Here is a 14,919-nt window from a genome sequence, read left to right as displayed (position 1 = left end):
ATGGAAGGTTTTTTAGAGAATAAATGATGAAAAAAACACTTAATTGAACGGTTTAAAAGAGGAGGAAACACGAAAAAAATGAAAATTAAATTTTGAAACATAGTTTATCTTCAATTTCTTCTCTTTAAAATTCAAAATTCAACCGAAAAAAATGAAGAGAAAAAGTAGCTAATTGGAATCATTTTTTAAAAATTAAAAAAAGAATTTATGGAACATTAATAGTCATTTTTCCTGATTAAGATACATTTTAGAATTTTGATGACATGTTTTAAATAGGTTAAAATCCAATCTGCACTTTGTTAGAATATAAAACAAATTGGACCAAGCTATATTTCTAACAAAGACAAATCATTATTTCTTCCAGATTTTCCAGAACAAATTTTTTAAAAGAAATTCAAAAGACTTTGAAATAAGATTAAAATTTGATTCTACAGATTTTTTAGATTTGCCAGAATAATTTTTGGGAATTTTAATCATAATAAGTTTGAAGAAATATTTCACAAATATTCTTTGTCGAAAAAACAGAAGCTAAAATGAAGAATTAAATTAAAATGTATTTATTATTCTTTACAATTTAAAAAAATAAAAATTTACTTGAACATTGATTTAAATTGTCAGGAAAGAAGAGGAAGGAATTTAAAAGGTCAAACGGTATATGTGTTTAAAAATCATAAAATAATTTTTAAGGTTTAATTTTTAATTGTCTTTCTGAAAGTTATAAGAAGCAAAGTAAAAAAATAAATAAATTTATTTCAACAAGTGAAGACCAAGTCTTTAAAATATTTTCTTGGATTTTCAAATTCCATTTGAGTTTTGTCTCTCTTAGAATTAAAAATGTCGATCAAAGCGAGACCAGCTTGCTAGTAAATAAATACAATTTAAAAAATAGAGGCAGCTCACTGGTAAGTGCTGCTATTTGAGCTATTTTTAGAACAGGCCAGCGGGCGAATCATCTGGTCCTGACGGGCGACCTGGTGCCCGCGGGCACCGCGTTGGTGACCCCTGCTTTAGAGTAGGCCAACCCATGTTGTTCCTGTGGATGTCAACACAAGTTGTAATTACTGCAGCGACTGAAACAGACAAAGTAATGTGTGAATAATGTAAATAACTACATGAAGCATCTGTGGCTGTGAAGTGAACACTAGAAAGGGTGTTAATACTGTATAGAGTAGGCTAACCCATGTGGTTCCTGTGGATGTCAACACAAATTGTAATTACTGCAGTGACTGAAACAGACAAAGTAATGTGTGAATAATGTAAATAACTACATGAAGCATCTGTGGCTGTGAAGTGAACACTAGAAAAGGTGTAAATACTGTATAGAGTAGGCTAACCCATGTGGTTCCCGTGGATGTCAACACAAGTTGTAATTATTGTAGTGACTAAATAACAGTGAGTGAAAAAGACAGTGATTTATTTGGATGAATGCACTTATGTCAACTCTATCATTCAAACGTTGCCCTTTTTGTATGTTCAATTGCAGAAAAATCAGGAGCTCCAGGTACTGGGCACCAGGACATCTGTCCCCTGGCTTATTTTCTTTCTTTTTTCATTAAATTGAGATCACATGGCTGTTTAATGAAGTGTTTTGTCCGTAGTACCACTAGGACAGTCTGACTATAACATTACACGCCTTGTCAGCACTTTACATGTAAGTCCCAAGTGAGCCAAAGTAATTGTTCACAGCGGTGCATTTTTCTGCTGGGTCGCTTTAAAAACACTTAAGTACACGTCCAAATATGAAGTCATCATGTAAAAAGTGTTTTGGAACTAGAAGTGCATAATGAAGATGAAGTACAGACATTAAAAGGAAGCTGTGCTCCTAAAGAAGTGCAGACATCATCTTCAGCACCACAAACATTCTTCTGAATAAATCTTCCCTTCCTCACATTCATCTTCTTCTTCTTCTTTCACTTTGCAGCTTTCCAACTCCTCATCGACACCAAAGTCAGACGTTGGATCACCAAAGCAACATTTACAGGACAAACATTTATGCCATTTTTACATGAAATCTTTAGCAGGGAAAGTTGATCCAATATATTTTGGAGATTTTAATTTGTACAAGTTTGATGCACATTTCCTAAAAGATAGTTCATCTCACCAAGATAAAATACTCTTAAGATGATTGATCTATTATACAATTATTTATTTATTCTCTAATATAAACTACGTTTGAAAATATATGTTGTTATATCCTCATGAGTACTTTCTTTATTTTAATAAAAGTTGACTTTTTTCAAGTCCACTGACAATTTTTTTTGTAATAATTCAATAAAAAAAATTTTTGTAATAATATAATAAAACATTTTTTGTAATAATATCATAAACATTTTTTTATTTTTTTTGTAATAATATATAATACAACTGCCCTGAGATAAGGTTGCGACTTGTCCAGGGTGTACATCACCTTCCGCCCAAATGCAGCTGAGATAGGCTCAAGCGACCCCAAAAGGGACAAGCGGTAGGAAATGGATGGATGGATTGATAATACAATTAATTTGTACTTTTAGGTTCTATTCAATTAACTATTTAATTTTTTTTTTTTTACCAGGTATTTTAAGCTGGATTTAATTTTTTTTTTTTTTAAATATTTTATCCACAATTGAAGTTTTTCCCACTGACATTTTATGCTGAACTTAAGTGTTTTCAAGTATTTTATCCAGAATTCAAGTTTTTTCCTGGAATCTTACAAGTTTGCTGCACATTTCTTAAAACATTTCTAATAAATCTAACCAAGATAAAATACTGCAAGATAATTTATCCGTTATAAAATTATTTATTTATTCTCCAATATTAACTGTTTGAAAATGTATTTTAAATCCCCAGTAAGCCACACTCTTATGTTCCATTCAATTAAGTAACTATTTTTAAGGTTTCTTTACCAGATGTTTTAAGCCAAATTTAATTGTTTGTCAAGTATTTTATCCATAATTGAAGTTTTTTTTGGAAGGTTACATGTTTGCTGCACATTTCTATTTAATCTAACCAAGATAAAATACTGCAAGATAAAATGATTGATTTATTGTCTAATATAAACTAGGTTTGAAAATATATTTTATACCCCCAGTAATACCTTTTTGATAAAACAAGTTGACGTTTTTTAATTTACTTTGACAATAATAGTTTTTCAGAGATTTCACGCAGAATTTAAGCATTTTGAGGATAATTTAAGCATATTAGGCAGAATCACGTATTTTCAAGCAAATGTGTTTTCAGACATTTTAAGCAGATGTTAAGTGTTTTTCAAGCATTTGGAGCATGGAAAAAAAATCAAGTATTTTTCAGTCATTTTAGGCAGAATCAAGAGTTTTTCAAGTTGAATTAAGAGGTTTTAAAGCGTTTTACGCATAATTCAAGCTTCTACCAGCCACGTTAAGTTATTTTTAAACACTTTTCAGGCATTTTGAGAAGAACTTAAGCATTTTTCAAGCATTTAAGGCAGCAGCAAGTGCTTGAGCAGATTTTGAGTTTTTTCCAGAAATTTTAAGAAGAATTTAAGTGTTTTTCAAATATTTTATCCAGAATTCAAGTCTTTATACACATTTTAAGCTACATTGAATTTTTTAAAGTATTTTACCAAAAATTTTAGTTTTTCCCAGACATTTTAAGCCTAATATAAGTGTTTTTCAATTATTTGATCAAAAATTCTAGTTTTTTTCCTGGAATCTTACATGTTTGCTGCACATTTTTAAAAAACATGTCTATTCAAGCGAACCAAGATAAAATACTGCAAAATGATTTATCCGTTCTAAAATTATTTATTTCTTCTGTAATACAAACTAAGTTTGAAAATATATTTTATATCCCCAGTATTACTTTATAGATAAAACAAGTTGACATTTTTTAATGTACGTTGACATTTTTCGTAATAAGATTAAAAACTAATTTTGCAGCCTCATGGTCCTTTTGGCAACACTTTGATAAATATTTATTGAGGAATTGAAGTGAAATAGTTTTTCAGACATTTTAAGCAGAATTTAAGCATTTTGCGAAGAATTCAAGCATTTTTAAGCATATTAGGCCAAATCACGTATTTTCCAAGCAAATGTGTTTTCAGACATTTTAAGCGGATTTTGAGTGTTTTTCAAGCATTTTGAGCATGAAAAATTCAAGAATTATTCTGTCATTTCAAGCAGAATCAAGCGTTTTTAAAGCAGAGTTACAGTTTTTCAAGTGTTTTGTGCAGAAATCAAGCTTCGACCAGCCACTTTAAATCATTTTTAAACACTTTTCGCACATTTTAAGGAAACTCTAAGCATTTTTCAAGCATTTAAGGCAGAAACAAGCGTTTAAGCAGATTGAGTTTTTCCAAAATGTAATTTTTTTCCTGGAAGGTTAGATGTTTGCTACACATTTCTTTTTAATCGAACCAAGATAAAATACTGCAAGATGATTTATCCATTATAAAATGTATTTAATCTCTAATATAAACTATTTTTGAAAATATATTTTATATCCCCAGTATTACTTTGATAAAACAAGTTGACAATTTTTCATCCACTTTGACAATTTTTGCAATAACATTAAAAACTAATCATGGTCCATTCACTTTGGTAACACATGTACGTACATAAATATACACACACACATACATTATATATATATATATATATATATATATATATATATATATATATATATATATATATATATATGTGTATAAAATATGATCCCTCCTTTAAGACACTTGCATTGACCTTAAAAAGTTGAAACTGGATGCCTGCACTATGGATATGGATATATATATATATATATATATATATATATATATATATATATATATATATATATATATATATATATATATATATATATATATATATATATATATAAAAATACCTCAATTTCCCTCGCACATTGTTCCAGATATGGTTCCACATCCAGCAAGGACTTGCCCAGCTCAGCAGCAGCCAGTGGAGGTCAGCACACAACACAATCAAAGACTTTAAAATCATCTCCAACTATGTGCTTGTCAACATAATTCTCAATGAAATGAAGATGTGAGAAAAGACTAATCATGCTGACAAGGTTGCAGCCATCAATGTCAAATAAATAAATATATATATATTTATATATACTTTCTGCACCTCCACTCATTTGGTCTTTTATCAATAAAGCCATATTCCATTTTTACTTAGCAGCGTATATCCATCCATTGTTCCTACCGCTTGTCCCTTTAGTGTGCAGAAGGTAATTGAGTCGCCCCGATGGCGGGGACATTGCTTACCGCGTTCCAGGTCTTGCTTGTCGTACCATGGCTCCTCCTCCTTCAGCTCGAACTCTTCGTCCACGCTCACGTCCGTCAACATATTCTCAGCTGGAACGTCAATGGCCGACAATACTTGCAAGAATCAGAGTTACATGACGAGGAGACACTTTAATGTGTCTTTTTGTACGGCGCTTGTCTGACTGCTGCGGCATCATCATGAGGACACCCCGCTGTGTCAAGTGCGACCATTTCCGCTTGACGGGACTCCAAAATAAAAGCCCTTATTTGAACCGATCACTTAATTCGGTACAGTGAAGTCTCGTCCCAAAACAGACATATATGAAATCGAATGTTAACTTATTAAAATAGATATTTTTACTGATAAGAAAAGTTATTTTCTATAAAGTGTGTCATGTATTAGTACGCGTAGGTCATTTTCAGCTTTTATATTGAAGGTATGATCTTACGGTTCCTAACCTGCTAGTGACACCTGCGTCTCATGGCTGCGCGCCACGTACTTGTGGCCACAAGAGGGCGCCATTTCAATGACAAACGGAAGACTTCATATTATTATATTATATTAAACTTTGATATTTACCGGTTACTTAACCCGAAAAGTAATTGAATCATTAAAAAAAATGTATTTTCATAAATCTAAATTAATTACTTTTATTAGCCTTACTTTTTTGACTTTGAGTTGGAATTTTTAAAATCATAATATATATATATATATATATACACATTTATATATATATTTATATACATATATAAATATATGTATACATATGTATGTGTATGTATATACATATATATATATACACATACATATGTATACATATATTTATATACATATACATACATAAATATGTATATATATATGTAAACATATATATACATATGTATATATATATACACATATGCATATATACATATATGTACATATATACACATATTTATATACAAACATATATACATACATATTTATATACATATATATATATATATGTATGTACATATATACAGATATACATATACATGTGTACCTATATATATACACACATATATATGTATACCTATATATATATATACATACATACTTATATTTCTATACATATCCATATATATGTATATATTTATATATATATGTGAGTATATATATATATGTATATATGTACATATATGTATATATACGTATATATACATATGTATATATATATATATATATATATATATATAGTAACTTTGATTTATGAAAATGCAATTCTACTAATAATTCAATTACATTTTGGGTTCAGTAATTAGTAAATCTTTTTTTTTTTCCGTAATAAATAACTTCAAATGTAAATATTTTGATTATTTTAAGCATACGCATTTTTTTTTTTAAACGCATCATGACGCCATGAAAGCCGACAAACATAATAAAACATTACTTACTATACGATGCCGATTTATCGAATATTGTTATGGTCCAGTTTAGATGAAGAATGACTGTCTTTTCGCGTCTTTATTATTTTTAGACTGTCAAAGTCAACCAACTATAAATAGTTTTCTGGGCGAAATGGAGGACTTCCCTTTTTCTCCGTCGTAAGCAGACTTTCACCTGCGTGTATTTAGGAGTTGGAATGCATTTAAAAATATACATTTGTCATCACGTCTGAGCGATAGGCAACATTCCCAATAAAGCGTAATACTCCTTTAAAGTTGAATACAATTGAATGCAGTGCATTTATTTGTTTTCTGTCAAAACAGAAAGAAGGAATACATTTAGTAAAAAAAGATAAGAGTACTTAAATGATGTCCAGACTTTTGCGGGCCACATCTGGCCCCCCGGGGCCCTGAGTTTGACACCTGTTGTATAGCACATTATATTGTGTTCAAAGCATACAATCCTTCACTAAAATAGGGACTTTTGTTGAGACTAGTGCCCATTATTCATCTTTACATTGTTTTGGAGCAAGAAATATGCTTCTGTACACAAACTTTTCCATTTACGAACCCTGTTCAAGAACCAATTGAGTTCGTAAATCAAGCTTTTGCTGTATATTAATTTGAGCCACCATCAATTGTAAAATGGCAAATCTTTAGAACGCTCTCCCTGACTACCTGAGGGCACCACAGACTGTGAATGCTTTTTGAAAAAAGGCTTAGTTTGAGCCACCATCAAGTGTAAAATGGCAAATCTTTTGAATGCCCTCCCTGACTACCTGAGAGTACCACAGACTGTGAATACTTTTTAAAAAGGCTTAAAAACCTTTCTTTAAAAAAAAATAAAAAAAATAAAAAAAGCATTTATTAGATACATGTGTGCTCGTTCTAGCGATTAGGCTGTTGTAGTTTTTTTATTTTGTTTTACTATTTATTTGACTTGTTGGGGGCAGTTATTTGTGGTTCTAGCGTTGTTGCTTTTTTAAATGCGCTGTAGCACTCTGAGGTTGTTTGTTCAACGTAAAGTGCTTTTACAAATAAAATCTATTATTATTATCTCCTTCTGGTGCTCCGCCCTCACCTGCCTGTCGCTGGTGTTATCCCCACTTCACCCAGCCATGCATCCATCTTCTCTCCTCCGCCATCTGGGCTTTGCATCTGTCAGCAATAAACTGAGAGAGAGAGAGAGAGAGATAGATAGAGAGAGAGAGAGAGAGCGAGAGAGAGAGAGAGAGAGAAGGTCATACAGCAGGGGTGTCCAAAATGAAGCCTGCGCACATTTAAAAAATTATTTTACGCAAAAAAATATAAAATGTGGAATTAAGGAGCAAACAAGTGTAATGTAACGAGGAAATGTTGCAATATTGACACTAATAAGAAAGCTGCCATGCTTTTTTTTTAATGATAGTTTTACTTTAAAACTACTGAAAAATCAACAGACATAACTGAAGTTGATGTATAGATTTAAGCAGTGAAAGCATTGATTTTTAACATTTTTACGAGCGGGAGCTTTTTGGATCCATAAGATCTTCAGTGTGATTTTTAAAACTTTCCTTGTTCAAAAAAAACAATAATAAAAAAACTAAAAAAAAAACTTAATGCAACGAATAGATTACATCTATAGATTTAAGCATTGAAAGTGTTGATTTGTATTATTTGTATGTAACATTTTAACAGTAATATTAAAAAAAAATGGGGGTAGGGGGGTGTTTTTAAAAAAACATTTTTATGAGTGGGGGATTTCTGGATCATTTAGTGTTTGTTTGTTTTTACTTTCCATCCATCCATTTCCTACCGCTTATTCCCTTTTGGGGTTGTGGGGGGGCGCCCTTTCATTTTTCCAAAAACAATAATAAGTCCCCCCCAAAATTTTGTGTGTTTTTTTTATTTTCACTTTCATTGATCAAAAAAAACAATGATAATTCAAAACCAATGTTTTTGTGTGTGCGTTTTATTATTATATATTTAAGGCTCTCATTACTGCACATCAAATATTCCATTTTGAAAAGTGTGTTATTGCATATTTGGTGTTTTTGCCGTTAAGAACAGGCCTTCATTTAAAAAAGGACACAAAATAGAAAATAATAAAAATAAAAGCTTTTTGCAACAAATAGATGTGAAGTGGATCTATTGATTTAAGGAGGGAAAGTGTTGATTTTGAACATTTTTATGAGTGGGGGCCTTTTGGATCCCCGAGACATTTAGTGTGTTTAAAAAAAACAATAATAAATCAGAACATTTTTTTTCACCTAATTAAGGTTCTAATTCAGGGGTGTCCAAACTTTTTCCACTGAGGGCCACACTGAAAAATCAAAGCAAGCGGGGGCCATTTTGATGTTTTTTTTAAAAAAAACCAATACTATATATGTGTAAAAATATATATTCAGGCCTCCACTCAGGCTTCATCCCATGGACCCCAAAGGGTTTTGGTCCAAAAAAATATTTAAAATGTGTCATTATTTTCTATTATTGTTATTCAAGGTTTAAATCTCTAGAGCAGGGATGTCAAAGTCAAATAAAGAGTGGGCTAACATTCTAAACTGAACAAAGCTGCGGGCCAAAGTTGAACATCCATCCATCCATCGCTTATTCCCTTTTTGGGGGCGCTCACGCCTATCTCAGCTACAATCGGGCGGAAGGCGGGGTACACCCTGGACAAGTCGCCACCTCATCACAGGGCCAACACAGACAGACAACATTCACACACTAGGGACCATTTAGTGTTGCCAATCAACCTATCCCCAGGTGCATGTCTTTGGAGGTGGGAGGGGCCTATCCCCAGGTGCATGTCTTTGGAGGTGGGAGGGGCCTATCCCCAGGTGCATGTCTTTGGAGGTGGGAGGGGCCTATCCCCAGGTGCATGTCTTTGGAGGTGGGAGGGGCCTATCCCCAGGTGCATGTCTTTGGAGGTGGGAGGGGCCTATCCCCAGGTGCATGTCTTTGGAGGTGGGAGGGGCCTATCCCCAGGTGCATGTCTTTGGAGGTGGGAGGGGCCTATCCCCAGGTGCATGTCTTTGGAGGTGGGAGGGGCCTATCCCCAGGTGCATGTCTTTGGAGGTGGGAGGGGCCTATCCCCAGGTGCATGTCTTTGGAGGTGGGAGGGGCCTATCCCCAGGTGCATGTCTTTGGAGGTGGGAGGGGCCTATCCCCAGGTGCATGTCTTTGGAGGTGGGAGGGGCCTATCCCCAGGTGCATGTCTTTGGAGGTGGGAGGGGCCTATCCCCAGGTGCATGTCTTTGGAGGTGGGAGGAAGCCGGAGTACCCGGAGGGAACCCACGCATTCACGGGGAGAACATGCAAACTCCACACAGAAAGATCCCGAGCCTGGGATTGAACCCAGGACTGCAGGACCTTGGTATTGTGAGGCAGACGCACTAACCCCTCTGCCACCGTGAAGCCCAAGGTTGAACAAATTATTAAATGGGACCCAAACAAGTTTTGCATTGAATATTGAACGAGCAAGGCTTGTATAACTTTATAGTGACATGCAAAATCGATTTTCAAATATTGTAGCATCCTGGAAGAGTTAGTGCTGCGAGGGGTTCTGGGTATTTGTTGTGTTGTGTTTATGTTTGGTTACGGTGTGGATGTTCTCCCTAAATGTGGTTGTCATTCTTGTTATGGGTGGGTTCTCAGTGTGGGACATATTTGTAACAGTGTTAAAGTTGTTTATACGGCCACCCTCAGTGTGACCTGTATGGCGGTTGACCAAGTATGCCTTGCATTCACTTGCTTGTGTGTAAAGTCCACATATATTATGTGACTGGGCCGGCACAATGTTTGTGTGGAGAAAAAGCGGACAGGACGACAGGTTGTAGAGGATGTTGAATGCAGTGCCTTTAAGGCACGTCCCCAATGATGTTGTTTGGGTGGAAATCGAGAGAAATTCGGGATAATGGTTGCCCCGGGTGATTTTCGGCAAGGGCACTGAAATTCGGGAGTCTCCCGGGAAAATCGGGAGGGTTGGTAAGTATGAGTATTAGTGGTGAATGTGGTGTTATAATACCGGCGGGCCAGCTCTAATGTTAATTTGATATTACCTCAAGGGCCAAATTAAATTACACGGTGGGCCAAATTTGGCCCGCGGGCCAGAGTTTGACACCCATGCTGTAGATAAACATTAGGTCTACTTGTCAATATAACGTTTTTAAAGATTTAAGTTGTATGCCCGTTTTGTCAAAGAAAACCCTGTTTTGTTATGGAAAAACACACACAAAATATGCAATAGTTTCTGCCAATAGAATTTTAAAGTGGAATATTTGAGATTATAGAACAATTGGAGCCTTAAAAATGTCGACACATAACACCATTGATTTCAAGTTATTATTATTTTAGCAATGACACAACAAAAAAAAAAGTCGCACTATAATTATTGGGGATCCAAAAGGGTCCTACTCATTAAAAAAAATATATATATACATACATATATTTATATATATATATATATATACATTATTATTATTTTTTTTTTACTGTTTACTTTAGACACAATCAACTTGAGATCAACTTCGGATCCATCTTTCAATTATAACTTTTATTGTTGTTCATGTTTTTTGTTTGTTCTTATTTGTCAGGGGTATTTGTTGTTGAACCCCATGATGCAGAGATGGAGGCAGGCATTGGATAAGAAGACATGATTTAATTAAAACTAAACAAGAACAAACAAAAAGCACGCACGTGGGCGGAATAACAAACTAAGGGAGCTAGCACTGGGAGCTAGAAAAACAAAAAGGAACTTTAGCATGGAAGCCAGCAGATAGCAAACAGAAAAACTGGAAATAACTAATGCTAACAGAAACAGCTTACCGCTACGACGACCAGGACAAAGTGTAGCACGACAGGTAGTAGCTGTAACAAAATGACACGACAAGAGTGACATGTGGCAACGACAATGCAATACAATGATCCAGCACTGACTGGAGGAACAAAGCAGGTAAAGTAGGAGCTGGCTGATTGACACCAGGTGTGACCAGATGCCAATCAGCCGCAGCTGACACAGAGAGACAAACAGGAAGCTGTATCAAAATAAGAGCACTAGACAGGAACTAAGGACAGGAAATACTAAACAGACGGAGGAGAAACTAAAACACAAACAAACTGTCAGTGGCAACTCTGACATTATTAGGCCCTTCTTTAGAAAAAACAACTTTTGTTTTTTATATGGCAAACACAAAATATGCAACATTTTCCCCAAAAAATATCTCAAAATGGAATATTTAATGTGACATTGATTTAGATTATTATTATTAAAAAAAATAATAATAATAACAGCCTGCATGGCAGCTTTGTGTTATTGGAGTAAACATTGCAACATTTTCTTGTCACATTTCACCTGTTTTCTCTTTTATACCACTTTTTCTGTTTTGAATGTTTTTAATCTTATTTCTAGAATGAGCTTAGGGACACACCTGCTCTAATTACTTCATATCTAATCTAATATTACATTTTAGAAAAAAAAATTAGGGAATATATTGCAAATTTGGCGTTTTTGCCATTTAAAAATTGTTTTGCCATTTGAAAAAAAGGAAATAAACAAAAGAAAATAAAAGCTTTATGCAACGGACAGATCTGAGGTTGATCTACATATATTTAAGTTATAAAAATAAAATAAAATATTGCTATACGACTAATTTATACACTTTAGCGATCGAGACTCTTTTGGGTCCCCGGGACCTCAAACGTTGCCCAAAATTGAGGTGAGCCCAAAGACAGTGCTTCTCAACCTTTTTTCAGTGATGTACCCCCTGTGAACATGTTTTTAATCCAAGTACCCCCTAATCACAGCAAAGCATTTTTGGTTGAAAAAAAGAGATAAAGAAGTAAAATACAGCACTATGTCATCACTTTCTGATTTATTAAATTGTATAACAGTGCAAAAATATTGCTCATTTGTAGTGGTCTTTCTTGAACTACCGTATTTCCTTGAATTGCCGCAGGGAATATAGTATGTGCCTGCCATTTTCAAAATGGAGGAGGCTGATTTCAATGCCGGTAATTTGAAATCGCACAAAGGGAAGAAGATTAAGAGCTATTCAGTAGGATTTAAGGTCCAAGCTTACATCACACTCAAATTTTTACTGCATACCTTTGGTAAGTGCCGGAGTGAGAAGAGGTTTTAAAATAATTAGCGCATGCTTACTTTTACCGCATGCCTTTGGTAAGCGCAGGAGTGAGAAGAGGTTTTAAATTAATTAGCGCCCCGGTTGCAATTCAAGGTAATACAGTATTTGGAAAAATATATATAAAAATAATTAAAAACTTGTTGAAAAATATACAAGTGCTTCAATTACAAATGCAGATTTCTCCAGATAGAAGTAATCATCAACTTAAAGTGCCCTCTTTGGGGATTGTAATAGAGATCCATCTGGATTCATCAACTTACTTCTTAACATTTCTTCACAAAAAATAAATCTTTAACATCAATATTTATGGAACATGTCCACAAAAAATCTAGCTGTCAACACTGAATATTGCATTGTTGCATTTCTTTTTACAGTTTATGAACTTACATTCATATTTTGTTGAAGTATTATTCAACAAATATATTTATAAAGGATTTTTGAATTGTTGCTATTTTTAGAATATTTTAAAAAAAATCTTGTGTACCCCTTGGCATACCTTCAAGTACCCCCGTTTGAGAACCACTGCCCTAAGGGTTACAATACACAGAAGTCTGGACACACCTTCTCATTCAACAGGAAGTCAGGCATCGTTTGTCTGGATAATCATGGCTGACTAACTACACAGACTTTGCTCCGGAGATTTCTCCTCAAGAGTAAATGGAGCCGAGCGCTTGGTTTTAACGTCCTTTGACCTGGCTTCCTGCCGTGCGTTTAAGAGACACTGCTGTGTTTAGATGAAGACAGGTGTGGACAATATTGGAGACACTTGTCCCCACACCAAAAGTGAACAGCGAAGGAGAAAAACTATTTTGATGTTTTGCAGCAGTTGGCACAACATGTTTATAAAGTCTTTACTTCGTTTACTGGGATTGCTCACTCTTTCTTTATTTAACCGCAAACTGTATCAGTGTTTAAATAACATCGATACTAGCTATAATGTTTTGTCATCTTCTCGAATTGAACGCAGGCTGTGAAGATTGTGTATTCCATGTGAGAGGTATCACTCCCAGGTTTTTTTGTTGTTGTTGAGCAAATTGTTGCACTCAACCACTAGGGAGCCGTTGGAGAAGAACAAAGCTGGTTTATTAGACTTCATCTTCATTAGCAAAACTACTTAATGTTTTATTTTGGTAGCAAAAAGTAAACAAAAGATTGTTTTTTTTTTTGCACTCATTAAAAGTTGACGTTAATGTGACGTCTGTTTGGCATTGTGGTGCAGGGTTCGATTCCCTTGAGGATGCGTCAAAACGATGAACACAACAAAGGTAAGATGTAATAGATTTATGAACAGAAACACCGGAGCTAATAAAAAGGCAAACCAAAAACGCTAGTATGAGTACAAATAGACAAAGTAAAATGGCACGTGGGCACAAAAGGTAAAAACAAATCATCAGTATGTAAACTGGAAAAAACACAAGGGTTTGGCACGAGAAGCTAGCGAGAATATAAAAACAGAGAAAGTAGCAGTCGTCACCTGTTGCATGAGAGCAAATGATGAACCCAGAAAGAATGAAGAAAGAAGGCTGGCTTATATAAGTAGCAGGTGTGCGGGACCGAGACTAGCAGGTGGACTGATGAGTAACCATGGTGACGGACTAAACAGGAAGTAAGCGGGTCGGAAGGAGAATGAACAAACATGTGATGATCTGAGTAACGGATCGCAACAGTTAAAGTAGCAATGACTGTCACACACACACTAAGTGTGGCCAAATTATTCTCTGCATTTGACCCATCACCCTTGTTCACCCCCTGGGAGGTGAGGGGAGCAGTGAGCAGCAGCTGTGGCCACGCCCGGGAATCATTTATGGTGATTTAACCCCAAATTCCAAGCCTTAATGCTGAGTGCCAAGCAGGGAGGTCATGGCTCCCATTTTTATAGTCTTTGGTATGACTCGGCCGGGGTTTGAACTCACAACCTACTGACCTCATGGCGGACACTCTAACCACTAGGCCACTGAGTATTTGTGTTTTTTCATGTCACAAATGTATTACTTCAAAAATCATATATATATGATCTATCATTTTTTGATGAGACGTTACAAAGGACATGATGGTATTGGTAATGGGGGACTAGTTTGAAGAAACTAGAATATAAAACATGTTTTTTTGTTATGTACAAAAGTCCACATGTTCATTCATAGTTTTGATGCCTTCAGTGACAAT

The 14,919-nt window shown here is 34.7% G+C and overlaps 1 protein-coding gene across 1 annotated transcript in view; it reads right to left on the bottom strand.

Annotated features, from left to right (window-relative positions):
* LOC133557135 (cerebellar degeneration-related protein 2-like) overlaps nt 1-5,750 on the bottom strand; it is a 16,924-nt gene extending 11,174 nt beyond the window's left edge. Inside the window, exons 1-2 of the mRNA XM_061907378.1 lie at nt 5,687-5,750; nt 5,228-5,341 (exon numbers count right to left, since the gene is read on the bottom strand). Coding sequence (XP_061763362.1) covers nt 5,228-5,341; nt 5,687-5,750 — 178 coding nt within the window. The remainder of the gene's footprint in view (nt 1-5,227; nt 5,342-5,686) is intronic.
* Nucleotides 5,751-14,919: the final 9,169 nt, after the last annotated feature.

Source organism: Nerophis ophidion, linkage group LG08, assembly GCF_033978795.1.
Source record: "Nerophis ophidion isolate RoL-2023_Sa linkage group LG08, RoL_Noph_v1.0, whole genome shotgun sequence".
Classification (NCBI taxonomy): Eukaryota; Metazoa; Chordata; class Actinopteri; order Syngnathiformes; family Syngnathidae; genus Nerophis; species Nerophis ophidion.
The sequence above is the reverse complement of the archived record's forward strand: the minus strand, read 5'-3'. Positions and strand labels throughout refer to the sequence as shown.